General features: G+C 45.2%; 1 protein-coding gene across 1 annotated transcript; it reads right to left on the reverse strand.

The window, feature by feature from the left end:
* Positions 1-1,255: 1,255 nt before the first annotated feature.
* On the reverse strand, positions 1,256-15,662 carry LOC109921291 (gamma-crystallin N). Its single transcript, XM_048615823.1, has 4 exons — positions 15,642-15,662; positions 8,716-8,964; positions 4,256-4,401; positions 1,256-1,391 (listed from the first exon to the last, which is right to left on the reverse strand). The coding sequence occupies exons 1-4, from the start codon at positions 15,660-15,662 to the stop codon at positions 1,256-1,258; spliced, it is 552 nt and encodes a 183-aa protein (XP_048471780.1).
* Between the last annotated feature and the right edge of the window lie 483 nt (positions 15,663-16,145).

Raw genomic sequence — 16,145 nt, forward strand, 5'->3', positions numbered from 1 at the left:
TTTTACATTCTTTGTCAAAAATTCCCAAAGACCCTCTCTATATCCATCTGAAGGCTATATTTTGTGGAATAATTGAATAGTTCAACCAGTGAGAGGGGAGTTAGAAAGGGGTTCTTTCAGTCCATTGAGTCTTCAACAGCTTTAGGTAAGGTTTGATTTTCCTGATCATTACCCAGATGCCACCAATATTTTTTACCCTTTCAATTATTTCCTTTTGATGGCTTGCATCGAATCTGTTTCTGCCACACTATCTGGCAGAATATGGCGACTCCCAACCAATAATCCCATCAAATAACTATTCCTCTAGGGCCCTGAGGAGCGTTATAGAACAAAGTAGTCTGGGAATACAGGTTCGTAGCTCCTTGATAGTGGAGTCACAGGTAGACAGGATGGTGAAGAAGGCTTTTGGCATGCTTGCTTTCTTTGGTCAGAGCATTGAGTATAGAAGTTGGGACATTTTGTTGCAGCTGTACAAGACATTGGTAAGGCCATGTTTGGAGTATTGTGTGCAGTTCTGGATGCTGTACTATAGAGAGGATATTATTAAACTAGAAATGGTGTACTAAAGATTTACTAGGATGCTATCTGTTCTGTAAGTTTTGAGTTATAAGGAGAGGCTGGATAGGCTGGGGACTTTTTCCTGGAGCATAGGCGTCTGAGGGGTCACTTCATGGAGGTCTATAAAATCATGAGAGGCACAGACAAGATAGATAACTGACAGCTTTTCCCCATGGTTGGGGAGTCTAAAACCAGACGGCAAAGGTTTAAGATGAGAGGGGAGAGATACAGAAGTGTCCACAGATGCAATTCTTTCACACAGAGGGTGGTGAGTGTCTGGAATGGGCTGCCAGAGATAGTGGTGGAGGTGAGTACAATTTTGTCATTTAAGAAGGATTTAGACAGGTACATGAATGGGATAGGTAAGGAGGGATAAGGACCAAATGCAGGCAAACGGGACCAGTTTAATTGTGAAAACTGGACATTATGGACAAGTTGGCTGAAGGGCCTGTTTCCACGCTGTAAACCTCTATGTCTCTGTGACTCTTGACGTCTCTAGTTAAGCTCAGGTTTTTATTGAGGCAGGTATCGAGTTTATTCACCTCCCCAGATATGTAGAGTGAAACAAGCCATCAAAATCGTCGAGAACATGCTTGTCTGTGAAGGATATTTTTGAACAGTTTTATTTAGTTTGCAGTTTCCAATGTTAACAGCAGTCTCAGTTTGATCTCGATGGATGGCAGCAGTCTGAGGCTCACTAGAAGTAGTTGACCACCCTTCGCAAGGACTGGATGTTTCCATTTTGTGCCTGCCACTCTGTGTGTGAGTGGTAATTTCCTCTTTCCACAATGTACATTCGACCACGGTAATTGGGCTCATCGTATAAAACCCAGCTAAAGATTGAACGGGAGAAACGTTAAACAATTAAATAGTTGCAACCAAACTGCGAGGATTGAATTTTGCAGACAGGTCAGAGGGAAAGGATTTTTTTTTTAACTCCTGTTAGTCCCGTATTAGTGAGGTGGCTGAGTCAAATGCTCCAAAAACAGTTCTGAGGAAGGGTCACCGGACCTGAAACGTTAACTCTGTTTTTTCCTTCACGGATGCTGCCAGACCTGCTGAGCTTTTCCAGCAACTTCAGCTTTGGCTCCAAAAACTGAAACTGCTCCAAGCCTCTTGAGTAGAGGAAATTCAGGGGGGGATCTGCTTGAGGAATTTGAGACGATGAAAGGAATTTTTCGGATAGATGGGCAGAAGCTATTAGCTCCTGTAGGGAGCCAAGGGGAAGAGGACACTGCCATCATTAAGCAGCTCAGGGCTGAGGTCAGCGAGCACTTCGTCATTTCCTTTGAGGTATTTAAGATGCTAAAAGGGATTGACAAAGCAGACATGGAAAGGATGTGTCCCCTTGTGGGGCAGTCTAGAATGAGAGGTTGTAGTTTTAGGCTAAAGAGTGGCAGGTTTAAAACAGAGATAAGGAGAAGTCACTTAAAAGGTCTTGAGTCTGTGGAATTCACTACCCCAGTGTTTGGTGGTCATGAGGACACTGAATATATTTAAAGAGGAGATAGACAGATTTTGAATTAGTAACAGTTTAAAAGGTTAGGAGGAATAGGCATGAAAGTGAAGACTGAGATGAGATCAGCCAGGATCGTATTGAATGGCAGAGCACAGTTGAGGGGCTGAATGGCCTGCTCCTGCTCCCACTTCTCATGTTTGCACAAAGTGATGTGAAAATCTTCTAGCTATTTCCCAAAATAGCTGTCGAGGTTTGTGGTGGAGGGTGAAGGATTGTGGGGAAGTGGTGCTTGGGGAGGGCAATTGAAAATATTAAAACAGGGATTGAGAAATTTTTGTCGGGTAAATGTATTCAGGGATGTGGAAGCGAGGCCATTGGGTGTCCACTGAAGGAACAAATCAGCCATGACCTAACTGTCTGGGGACCAGGCTTGAGGAACTGTGTGGTCTATTCCTGTTCCTGTGTTCCCAGTAACGGACAGTAATTGATATGTAACTGGGGTTTTATGTTACAAAGAGATTTTTGTTTGAGTGAGCAACTAAATGACAACTGACTATTTCAAGCTATGACTTGACTTGTACCATTTCAAAAAGTGAAATTAAAAAGCAGTCGGAAAGCATACAGAGAGGTAGGAGGCAAAGGTAGGGGTAAACGCAGATGGAGAACAGATCAGCCGTGAGCAAAATAGATGGGCTGAATGGCATCCTCCAGTTGTTAAGTTCCTGTAGTCCCCGGACTCTGCTGTGTTAAATGGGTTTCTACAGTTTTATTATTGAGGGTGTTGGGGGAGATATTATTCGTTGCTAGACAAACATTTCTTTTGCCCACTTTTGTTATGCCCTGGGGCAAATTTAGGGATGTTTCTAGGGCTAGTCTTGCGCATTCTACCCAACCTATTTATGCCATTTGTGTGTAAACCTGCTGAGGACTCAGGATCTGGTCAGTGGGGTCTGGGGGCAGGTCCATGTATCTGATAAGAAACCTAAAGCCAGAATGATTATGGCACCGAGGAAGGTGATTTGGGCCATTGACCACTTGCCAGCAGGGTCTGGCATGGGCTCAGAAAGGGGTGACTCCCTACGGAGCAGCAGGATAGCATCCGAAAGCTGTGCTTTTGCAACATTAATCCTCCTCTCGGAGTGTTTCAATCATGTCATTCTCCAGGATTAGTGTCAGGGTCACTATCTGGCCACTGCCCCATTAATCTTAAAGCGGGTGTGGGAATGGTGATTTCTGGAGGTTCTGAAATACCAATCTCTGGAGGTGGAGAAACATTTCAAATAAAAGCATGTGGAATTTTTGACTTTAAAAAGCGAAGCCTGGAATACAAAGAGAATGAATTTATAGCCACCCCTTATAAATCAGAGGATAGATCTCATCAAGAGTTGTCATATTCTGGCCACCAGACTTTAGTTAAGGTCTTGAAGATTGTGAGGAGGTTTGGTACCAATGAGTTTAGTTGTGTGAAGTGGGGAGAGAACTATGGACTGTGTGCCTTGGAGTGGAGAAGTTTAAAGGGTGATTTAATACAAATGTCTAAATAGTACGTGTTTTTAACTAGGTTAGTTGGGGGAAATAGTTTCGACTTGCAAGAAGACGTGTAACCAGGTGGCACAGATTGAAGACAATACAAAGACATCCGGTGCTTGAAAGCCCAATAGAAAATTCAATAATAACTTTCAGGAGGGAACGGGAGATTTATTTAAGATTGTTGGGCTGAGAGAGTGGGACTAATTGGGCAGCTCTTTCAGAGAGCTGGTATAGACTCAACGGGGCTAATGGTCTCCAGCTTTGTTACGTGACTCTATGGAGTAGCTGTCCTGCTTCCGTCTCTTCAACAATATCCATCTATGTTTTTTATAGGCTACTGTCTATGCAAATTCCACATGCTGTTACTTGAAATGTTTCACCACCTCCAGAGATTGGTATTTCAGAACCTCCAGAAATCACTATTCCCACACCCGCTTTAAGATTAATGGGGCAGTGGCCAGATAGTGACCCTGACACTAATCCTGGCTAAGGACATGATTAATGTTGCAAAAGCACGGCTTTTGGATGTTATCCTGCGGCTTTGTAGAGAGTCACCCCAGAGTCCCATTGGACCAAATGCAAGAGGAGAAAAGCCCCTTCTGGGCCTATGCTAGACCCTGCTGGCAAGTGGTCATCCAAGGAAACTTATGAAACAATCAAAGCTGTGTCAGACAAGAGCTTCAAGCCGACAGAGGAAGTGATACTCACGCTCCATCGCCATAAACCCGGATGGAGTTGACGCAGGTTTTGCTCCAGCCTCTACCCTGCAGGAAGGGACAATCCTCACAGAACTCCATACACTGGCCGTTGAAGTCGCAGTTTTCAAACAGTTCTATTCTGTAATGCTCTCCATGCTGAAACAACAAGTCAGGCATAAAGGGTGAGCAAGGGTCATCCATTGGTGCCCATCCATCCTGGAATATTTCCCCGTGCCCGTGCTCAAACAGCACAGGGATGAAAACAGGAACTGGCCTTTTGGCATGACAGGTCAGCCACACCGCCATTTTGTTACCCATGGCAACTCATTATTTGAGGAGACAGAGGGAAAAACTGAAACACAATCTATAACTATCCTGGTGATCAGAGAGCAGTGAATGGCTCCAGCGAATAACAAAATCCAGGACAGAGAAGGCTCAGGGGCGACTTGGTTGAGGTATTTAAATTGCGAGGGGTAAAGATAAACAGGAGGAACCTGTTTCCTTTGGCAGAGAGTTCAAAGCCAGGGGTCATAGATTTCAAGCTAATTGGCGGAAGGATTAGAGGATTAATGAAGAAAACGTTTTTTCTGCAGAGGGTGCTGGGTGGCTGGAATTCACTGCCTGAGTTGATGGTGGAGGTAGAGACTCTAAACACTTTTAAAAAGTACCTGAAACCACACCTTAAACACTGTAAGCTTCAGGGCTATGGGCTTTGTGCAGGAAGATGGGATTAGAAAGGGTATCTGGGTGTTTTGGGGTCAGCATGGAGAAGATGGGGCAAATGGCCTCCTTCCGTGCTGTATCATTTCTATGGTTCTATGGAATATTCCAAATACTCTCACTTCTCAGGGGAGATGGTGGCATGGTGGTTTTGGTTAGTAATCCGGAGACCCAGAGCCAGTGCCCTCAGTACCAAGTCCAAACCCCACCATGGCAACTAGTTAATAAAATCTGGAATTTGAAAGCTAGTCCAAGTAATGGTGACCAGGACAACTATTAACAATTGATCTGGTTCCCTAATGCCCTCTAGGGGGTAAGAAATCTTTACCTATCTTTACCCTACCTTTAACAGCAATGTGGTTATCTCCTAACTGCCCACTGAAATGGACAAGGATGGGAAACAAATGCTGGCCTTGCCAGTGATGACAATATCCCATAAATGATTTTAAAAATCTCACAGTGATAAGGGATAAAATATGTAAACTTGGTGAGACAGCATGGCAGGAATATCGCCAAAAGAAATAGGAGAAAGAGTAGGCCCTTGAAGCTTGAATTTGCATTTGATAAAATCGGGGTTAATCTGACTGTGGCCTCAATCCACTTCTCTGCCTGTCTTCCATAAACCTTAACTCCCCTCTTGATCAACAACCTGCCTAACTCTGCCTCGAATATATTCAAATACACATCCTCTACTGTTCTCAGGGAAAAACAATGCATCACAGTGTGATATGGCAACCACTCTGCCCAAGACTGCAAGAAATTACAGAGACTTGTGAATGCAGCCCAGTCCATCACCAAAACCATCTTTCATTCTGTTGGCTCCGTCTACACTTCCTGCTGCCTCAGGAAAGCAGTCAACATAATCAAAGACCCCTCCTATCCCAGGTATACTGTCTTCCACCCTCCTCCATCGGGCCGCACGGTGGCTCAGTGGTTAGCTTTGCTGCCTCACAGCACCAGGGACCGGGGTTTGATTCCACCCTCAGGTGACTGTCTGTGTGGAGTTTGCACCTTCTCCCCATGTCTGCGTGGGTTTCCTCCAGGTGCTCCGGTTTCCTCCCACAGTCCAAAGATGCGCAGGGTAGGTGGATTGGCCATGCTAAGTTGCCCGTAGAATTCAGGGTTGTGTAGGTTAGTTGGGTTAGACATGGGGAATGCTGGGGTAGGGGAATGGGTCTGGGTGGGATGCTCTTCGGAGGGGCACTGTGGACGTGTTGGGCCGAATGGCCTGTTTCCACCCTGTAGGAATTCTATGATTTCTATGAGAAGATATAAAAGTTTGAAGACACAAACCAACAGATTCAAGAACAGCTTCTTCCCCGCTGACTTATAAACAGACCTCTCATATATTAGAGTTGATCTTTCTCTGTAGTTGTGACACTATATTCTACATTCTGTTCTATTATCCTGGTGTACTTATATAAGGTATGATTTGTCTGGTTAGCACACAATACCTTGCACTGTAACTCGGTACATGTGACAATAATAATAAATCAAATCAAAGAGTGCCACAGACTAACGATGCTGACAGAAATTTGTCCACATTGCCATGTTAAATAGGAGACCCATGATTTTTAAACTGTTCCCATACTTTTTGACTCTCCCATGAGAGATAGCATCCTCCTACTGTCTATTCAGTCAAGCCCCCCCTCAGCATTTTATAGGTGATGTGCTTGGCAAAATCCTGAAGCACCTTGTGTGTAACAGTGTTGTGTGTTTGCCACATGATTATTGAATTCATTGAATCCCTAAAGCATGGGAACAGGCCATTCAGCCCATGAAGTGCATACCAACCCTCCAAGAAGCAGCCCACCCAGACCCATGCCTCTAGTCTATCCCTGTCGCCTTGCGTTTCCCATGGCTAATCCACCTGGCCTGCACATCCCTGTACACTATGGGCAATTTAGCATGGCCAATCCACCTAACCTGCACATCTTTGTGGAGGAAACCAGAGCACCCAGAGGAAACCTACGCAGACACGGGGAGAATGTGCAAACTCCACACAGACAGTTGCCCAAGGGTGGAATTGAACCTGGGTTCCTGGCGCTGTGAGGCAGCAGCGCTAACCACTGAGCCAGTGAGCCACCGTGCTGCCCTGGATGGTAGCCTTTCAGGAGGAAAGCTCACCACTGCATTGTTCAAGGCATCCAGGGATTGACATTATAAGCCCCTTCCTCCCCCAGCCCTCCACTCTGTGCCAGCCGGTGACACCTGAATCTTGAATCAAAATCAGTTATTTGAGCGGCACAGAGCATTCTCATCAATGAGAATTTTAATAGAACATAGAGCATTGCAGCACAGTACAGGCCCTTCAGCCCACGATGTTGTGCTGAACTTTTACCCTAATCCTAAGGTCAATCTAGCCTCCACCCTTATACTATCATCCATATGCCTATCTAATAGCTGCTTAAATGCCCCTAATGAGGCCAACTCCACTACCCTCTCCGGCAATGCATTCCATGCCCCTACCACTCTCTGAGTAAAGAACCTACCTTTGACGTCTCCCCTATATCTACCTCCACTCACTTTAAAACTGTGCCCCCTCATAATAGCTACCTCCACCCCAGGAAAAAGTCTCTGGCTGTCTACTCTATCTATACCTCTGATCATTTTGTACACCTCTATCAAGTCACCTCTCATCCTTCGTCGTTCTAAAGAGAAAAGCCCTAGCTCTCAACCTTTCCTCGTAAGACCTTCCCCCAATTCCAGGCAACATCCTGGTAAATCTCCTCTGCACCTTTTCTAACACTTCCACATCTTTCCTCTAATGAGGGGACCAAAACTGGACACAATACTCCAGATGTGGCCGAACTGGGCTTTTGTATAGCTGGAGCACAACTTCTCGGCTCTTGAACTCAATCCTCTATTAATGAAAGCTAACACACCATACGCCTTCTGAACAACTCTATCCACCTGGGTGGCAGCTCTCAGGGAACTGTGAACATGAACCCCAAGATCCCTTTGATCCTCCACACTGCCAAGAATCTTTCCATTAACCCTGTATTCTGCCTCAAGTTTGTCCTTCCAAAATGAATCACCTCACACTTTTCAGGGTTAAACTCCATCTGCCATTTCTCAGCCCAGCTCTGCATCCTATCAATGTCCCTTTGTAACCTAGAACAGCCCTCTCCACTGTCCACAATGTGACCCACCTTCGTATCGTCCGCGAGCTTGCTAATCCACCCTTCCACTCCTTTGTCCAAATCATTTACAAAAATCATAAATAGAAGAGGACCCAGGACAGATTCTTGTGGTACACCACTCGTAACTGAGCACCATGTTGAATATTTTCCTTTGTCTTCTAAGGGTCAGCCAATTCTGAATCCAATCTGCCACATTTCTCCCTATCACATGCCTCCTTACCTTCTGCATGAGCCTACCATGAGGAACCTTATCAAACGCCCTACTTAAATCCATGTATACCACATCCACTGCTCTACCTTCATCCACGTGTTTGGTCACCTCTTCAAAGAATTCAGTAAGGTTTATGAGGCATGATCTACCCCTCACAAATCTATGCTGACTATCACGAATCAAACTGTGCCTTTCCAAGTGATCATAAATCCTATCTCTCAGAGCCCTGTCCAATAATTTGCCCACCGCTGATGTAAGAATTCAGAGAATTGTGGGCATCGCTGGCTATGCCAACACTTATTGCCTAAAGGTTTGTGCTGAGGCCACTCTTCCACATTGTGTAAACAGCATGAGTACCCACTGCTGTGCCAATGTGATTGGTGTTTTCTAACGTACCATTTTTACGGGCCTGCAGGAGGCCATGTGGTCATTGTGAGCATTCCAGCGGTAAAAGTCAGGATACTCTCCACGCTCGAGGATGTACTGGTGCCCTTTAAAATCCGGGTGGTCATAGCAGATCCAAGCACTGCTCTCTACTCGGATGGAGTTCACTCTGTTCAGAAATCCCCTGTCCTGGAAGTTGTCGCAGTCTCCGCACACCTCCAGCTTTCTGCCTGTAAAACATTTCCCCTCGTAGAAGATGATCTGATGGAGAAAACAGCATAAATACCTCAATGCATGTTCCAGTCGCTCAGCCAACTTCCAAATAATAGGACGATCTGAAGCAAGCTGGCATCTATTGAGCTAATGCAAGCGAGACTGAAACTTCATTGAGAATTTTGCTAAACATGCAAACATACAAATCAGGCCATTCAGCCCCTTCAGCCTGCTCAGCCATTCATGAAAATTATAGCTAATTTGATTGGAACCTCAATTCCACACTTCCGCCCACCTCGTATTAACTTTCCAATCCCTCGCTTAACAAATCATCTACCTACCTCTGCCATAAAATTATTCAGGACTGCACCTCCACCCTCTTTTCAGGAAGAGAGCTCCAAACATTCACATCCCTCTGAGAGAAAGTTTGTTCCCTAACCTCTGTTTTAAAGGGACAACTCCTGATTTTTGAGCTGATTCATCATTCAAGGCACTCCCACAAAAGGAAACATTCTCACCGCAGTTACTTTCCCAAGACCCCTCAGGATTTTAAATGTTTCAGTTAAGTCACCTGTTCCTGTTCAAGTGGTGTATGTGTAAGTGTGTGTGTGTGTGTGTGTGTGTGTGTGTGTGTGTGTGTGTGTTTGGGTGTGTGTGTTTGGTGTGTGCCTGCGTGGAGGTGTGTCTGTGTGTGTATATGTGTGTTTGGGTGTGTGTCTGTGTTGGGGTGTGTGAATATTTGTGTTTGGGTGTGTGTGTGTGTATGTGTGAGTGTTTGTGTGTGGGGGGGGAGTTGGGTGAGAGGGGAGATGGGGAAGGTGATCTCTCTCAGCTAGGTTTCATCTCCGCAACCTCATCATAATCTCTGCTAGTGGGGATAAGGGGACAGGAAATGGAATGGAATGTAAACAGACAAAAAAACAATAAGTTTTAGACCAGCTACAAGAACCTGAGAGGAATCATTGAGACTCACAAGTTAAGATTTGGATATTAGTTCAACTTTAATATTGAGCACAAATTAAGTTTCCTAATAAGAGAAAGAGCCCTCTGACCAGGGTTTACTCTGTAATTACAGACAATTGCTCTGTTCAATAAAATTGACTTGCCTCAAATGTTACAAATTGACCTTCTTACTATAACTAACCAATGAGCAGATCTGAAACATGTGGGAACAGAGTAGGCACAAGCATTGAGCTGAGAGATGATGAAGAGGAACAGTAGAGGTACTTAACGAAATAGCTCACTCTTTCCGCTCAGCAACAGATGAGGAAGATAATGAAGGAAGAATAGCATCGTGCGGAAATTAAAACCCCAAGCTGATGTTGATCTAAACACAATAAAACAAGATTATTCTTCTCTTCCCGTCCCCTTTCTCTTCAGCCTGTTCTGTGCTGAGGCAGCCTCAATCTTTGCCCAGGATGTAAATCAAATGAACAAATCTCGACATGAGTGAAATTTGCTTTTATCAGCTTTGCTGTTAAGTGAAGAAAATATATACCTTGTATTTACATACTGCGTTTCATGACTTTAGAACGAGCTATCGCACTTCACACACTTTTGAAATGTAATTGTCGTTGAGATGTAGGAAAGGGGCAGCCAATTTTGCACTGAGTCCCAGTAAACCTCAATATGTCAATAGCCAGGTAATCGGACATGGGTTTGGTGATGCAGATTGAATATTAGCCAGAACACAAAGGAAAACTCTCCAGCTTTTCTTCAAAGTAGTGCTTTTGGATCTTTTAACATCCACCTGAGTAACAAGGTCACCCAGGTGGACCTCATAGAGTATGAGTTCCCTGATTGGGGATGTTAATCTGGTCCAATCAGGGAGCTCTGGCTGACAAATATAAAAAGGAATGTCAGAGGCTCTATTCACTCTGAGAGCTGGCTCCAAGGAAGCCGGACCAGTATCAAGTACTATACATGTGTAAATAAAGGGTGACTTGGTGACAGGACACTGGCCTCTGTGGAGTTATTTCAGTGACGACGAGAGAAGAAAATGTGTTCCTGAAGAAGTTCACTCGCAACAGTGGTTTTCGAATTAGGGCAAGCATTTCTGGCATCATGCCATTGTTTGGAAAGCTTCACTTGTTCAATCCTGCCATCAAAGATTGGGCCTGGTATGTGGGAAGAATGTCATTTTTTTCTAGGCAAATAACATTGGAACAGGTGAAAAGCAATGAGTAATTCTCCTGACAGGCTGTAGACTCGCAGCCTTTTCGTTTATTAGGATCCTAGCCTTCCCTGAGGCACCAGATCCAAAAACCTTTCAAGAGTTGATGGGTTTAGTTAAGGAATATTACAATATCAAGCTTCCTCTAATTCTGAGTCACTAGTGTTTTTACTCGGCAATTCAAGAACCAGGGGAATTGTATCAGAATTTTTGACTAGATTAAGATGACTGGCAGGGGCATGTAGACTTTGGTTTCACCCTTAATGAGGCACCATTTGGCATGTGGGATTAATGATGTAACCATGCAAAAGCAGCTACTAGCTGAAGCCCAACCAGACACTAAACAAGTAGTACAACTAGCTTTATCATTGCAAAATGTGGCAAGTGGAGCAAATGAGTTGCAGGGTATTTCGATGGAAGTGGACACCCCTCGCCAGGCCGACTGAGCTTGGGGAACACCACTTGGGTGAAAGCAATTGTATGGCCTCACTCAGGACATATCCTGAATTCAGGGACTCTAGGTCAGCCCACAGCAAAAACCCCAAAACACAGCCAAGCCTCATTCAAACATTTTCTTCAGGATCCGGGCCAGCAGGCCACTGTAGTTGCTGCTGGTATGCAGGCTCAAGTTAGCAAAATAATTCCACTAGGCCTGAGTAAGAGAACTGATAGGCCAGTGTCCAGGAGAGTGCACACCCTGGAAACCCCACCTACATCTGGTTTGGAATAGTTAAATTGCTTAGCAACATTCAGGTCAGAACCAATCAAAATAAACATCTGGTTAAATGGTCACCTGGTTCTAATGGAGGTTGAAACCAGCACAGCTGTATCAATGATCGCAGAACCAGTCTTTAACAAGATTCGTTCTGGACTCCAACACCAAAGTTTGTGCAAGACCTCAGTTAGACTAAGAACCGTTACCAGGGAACCTTTATAGATCAAGGGTACAACTTTGGTTCCAGTCTCATATGAGAAGCAGTCAGTTCAGTTACAACTGATGGCTCAGGCCCAATCCTGATAGGGCCGAATTGGTTGAGAAAGAATCATAGAATCCCTACAGTGTGGAAACAGGCCCTTTGGCCCAACAAGTCTACACCTCAGACCCTCAGAGCATTCCCCCTATGACCCACCTAATCTACACATCCCTGAACACTACAGGCAATTTAGCATGGCGAATTCACTTAGCCTGCACATCTTTGGACTGTGGGAGGAAACCGGAGGAAACCCACACAGATATGGGGAGAACGTGCAAACTCCACACAGACAGTTGTCTGAGGGTGGAATTGAACCCGGGTCCCTGGCGCTGTGAGGCAACAATGCTGACCACTGAGCCGTGGTGCCACCAATCAACTGGCTCAACATTTTTCAATTGGAAAATGGCTGCCTGAGTGAAGTCCTAATTAAATACCTGGAAATTTTTCAAGAAGGTCCAGAACTAAGAAAGGAGCCAAGGCCACCTTCCATGTTGACCGGGAAGCAATCCCATGAATCTGAAAGGCCCACCAGTGCCATTTGCCTTACGCAAAAGTAAAGGCAGAAATCAGGGAGGCTGGAAAGTGAGGAAATCATCAAACCAGTCCTGTTGGTGGAATGGGTAGCATCAGTTGTACCGATTGTGAAGCCCAACGGATCAGTTCACCTTTGTGGGGATTTTAAACAAGCCGTAAATTGCTTCTCCCAGCTGGATAAATACCTAATCCTTTGCATAGAGGATATTATATGGAAAGATGGCAGGTGAGGGGTCTGTCCTTCATGAAGCTAGCCGTGAGCCATGTGTACTTGCAGTTGAGGTTAGATGAAGAGTCCTAGAAGTATGCTACAACTAATACGTTTGTACCAATTTTTATGAGACTGCCATTTGGGGTATCATCAGCCTGTGCAATTTTTCAGTGGACGATGAAAAACATTTTACAAGGTCTACCCCAAGCTGTCATTTATCTGGATGACATGCTAACAACACGTAAGACTAATAAAGAGCACTTTGAGAACTTGGACCTAGTCTTTAGACATTTCTCCAAGGTGTGCGTACACCTTAGAAGGGAAAAATGTGTGTTCCAGACACCCTAAGTGACCTATTTGGGCTACAGAGTCAATAAGACCGGTTACACCCATTGGAAGATAAAGTGAGGGTGATCAAAAGTGTCCAACTCCCACGTCTGTACTGGAGCTTAGATCTTTCCTTGGATTGGTGAATTATTACAGAAAGTTCGTACAAAACCTGGCTTCCATCCTGGCACCCTTACATCTACAGTTGAAAATGCATCAGCTGTGGAAAAGGGCCAGTTTAGGACATAGCCTTTAAGGAGGTGAAGAATCAGCAATCATTGTCAAAGGTGTTAGCACATCATGATCCTAAGAGAGATCTGGTGCTGACATGTGATGCCTCCCTGTACAGTATCGGTTCGTGTTAGCTCACAGATAGCCCAGTGGAGTGGAATGACCAATAGCATATGCTTCCTGGACTTTGGCTGATGCAGAGTGCAAATACGCCCAGATGGAGAATGAAGGTTTGGCAGTCATCTTTGCTGTGAGGAAGTTCCCAACAATACCTTTACAGTTGTAAATTTGTAATAGTAACAGACCACAAATCCCTGTTGGGTCTACTCAAAGAGGACAAGCCGTGCTACCCATGACTTCAGGTCATTCTAAATATGTACAATCACAAATTGGAACACTATTCAGAAGGCCAAGTAGCAAATGCGGATGACTTGAACTGCCTCCTACTGGCAGATACACCACTAGTGGTGCCACCACATGAAGAGTTTGTTTTGGTTTTAAACTTTCTGGACACCCATCCAATCACCGCTGACAATATCCAACTGTGGACACAAAAAGATCCTGTCCTGTCGAAACTGAAACAGCTGGTGGTGATGGGGGAACCAAAAGGGCCCTCACAACCAGAATTGAAACCTTTCGGGACCCACTGAGTCCAGAACACCATAGAGGAAAACATTTTACTGTGGGGAGCAAGAGTGATTGTCCTGAGCAAAGGACACTGCCAGGTACTGGCTGAACTCCACCAGGGTCATCCAGGGGTTTCCAAAATGAAGATGTTGGCATGAAGTTATGTCTGGTGGCCAGGACTGAATGCAGGTATAGCTGCTTTGGTGGGGCCATTACCCAAAGTGTCAAATGGACTGGCAGCAACTCCCCAACATGCATGGAAATATCTAGGTAAACCCCGGACTCAGTTACACATTGAATATGCCAGTTCATTCATGGGCTCAATGTCTTTGGTCATTGTGGACATCCATTCAGAATGGTTGGATGTACATAGAGTTCATTTGTCAAATACAGGAACAACAGTAGGAAAGTTGCGAGCATTTTTTGCAATACACAGCCTCCGGGAGGTGTTGGTCACAGATAACGGGCCTTTATTTACCAGCAGGGAGTTTGAGTATTTCCTAAACTCAAATGGCTTTTGGCATATAAGCTCAGCTCCATACCCCCCATCATCCCAACATCTGGCAGAAAGAACAGTCCAAACTTTGAAGGCAGATTTAAAGAAAGAGCCTACAGTTTCACTATACTAAACCATCCCAGTTCCTGCTCAATTATAGGACCACCCTTCACACAACTGCAGGGATAGCTCCAGCACAGTTGCTAACGGGGAGAATACTCAACACCAGGTTAAATCTGATCTTCCTGGACCTTGGGGTGGGGGTATGGTGGAGTCGGAAGGGTGAAACAGCTTCAGGAATGCAAGATGATGGACACAGACTCCTCTAAGCAAAAGAGACAATTTACTTCAGGGGACACAGTTTGTCCCGAAACCATGGTCTGAAAAAATGGGCCCTACATGGGTCATGTAAGAGGTATTGTCGACGCAAGGTCAGGGCCTGTGAATACAGGTCCTGAACAGGCATGTGGACCACATGAAAGCTGCAAACTTACAAACAGGACAGTAGCAAAATGTACCCGGGCCCTCAGAACAGCTGGCAAGGCTGTCGGAACCTGTGGGCTCTCCGCCTCCATCCAGCATCAAAGAAACCTCAGAGTTTGAGATGGACACGGTGGATGTCACATACCGGAGGCTGAGTCGGACGAACCAGACCCGGTGTGTAAACGACCCAGGAGAGGCTACAAGAGAAAGAACAGGCCTATGTCCCTGTACTTAGAGGGGGAGGGATGTTGTGATTGTAACGAGGTCAGCCAGATGGACTTCAGAGAATATGAGTCTCCCGATTGGGGCTGTTAACCTGCTCCAATCAGGGAGCCCTGGCTGACAGATATAAACAGGAGTGTCAGAGGTTCTGCTCACTCTGAGAGTTGGCTCCGAGGAAGCTGGACCAGTGTCAAATACCATGCACATGCAAATAAAGGGTGACTTGGTGTTGGGATACAGGCCTCTTGTGGAATTATTTCACTGAGAGATTTGATGGGGCACTTGGTTGAATCTAAAAGGCAGCGCAGCAGTCCCTTGGTACTGCGCTGGGACAGCCAACTTAGAACTTGTGCTGAAGTCTCTAGAATGGGTTTTGACAGAGATTCAAATAAAAAGTTTAATAAAAAGCACAAAAAATACGAAGGCAAAATTGAATAGGTCGCTCACCTTGCCTGAATACTGTGACATGTTACTGCCGGATTCTGTCCCACTGAGCTGTATGCCAGAACGTCTTTGACACCCGGGGATAATTGGACAGCCCTATATATAACTCTGAGGCCGGGAGTGTTCCACCTCTTGCAAGGCCTCCTTGTCAATGGAACTGCAAAGCTGGGCTGAAAAGGTTTTGCTTTGCTCACAGAACCATTTGGAAAGGATTCTGCTGACCCTGGACATTTGTGGCTACAGCAGGCAGCTCCAACAAAAGGTTCCCTCGAGGGCAAGGATTTTGGAGGATTAGAGCCTTTGTACTTAGTGCCATTAACCTGCTGGTGATAGCTGGGGGTTGCTGTGATTCGGGACAGCTTTGACAGCTGCTTGAATGCGAGAAAGGAAGTGTAACCCATGTGCTAGTCATGACAATGTCCGTGCCAGTGGAGCTTGTACCTTAGAGATTGGTTCATCAAATACACATTGTGGAGCACTCTTTCAAACCACTCAGAAGGTGCTTCA

The sequence above is a fragment of the Rhincodon typus genome, chromosome 2 (genome assembly GCF_021869965.1).
Source record: "Rhincodon typus isolate 14 chromosome 2, sRhiTyp1.1, whole genome shotgun sequence".
In the NCBI taxonomy this organism is placed as follows: domain Eukaryota; kingdom Metazoa; phylum Chordata; class Chondrichthyes; order Orectolobiformes; family Rhincodontidae; genus Rhincodon; species Rhincodon typus.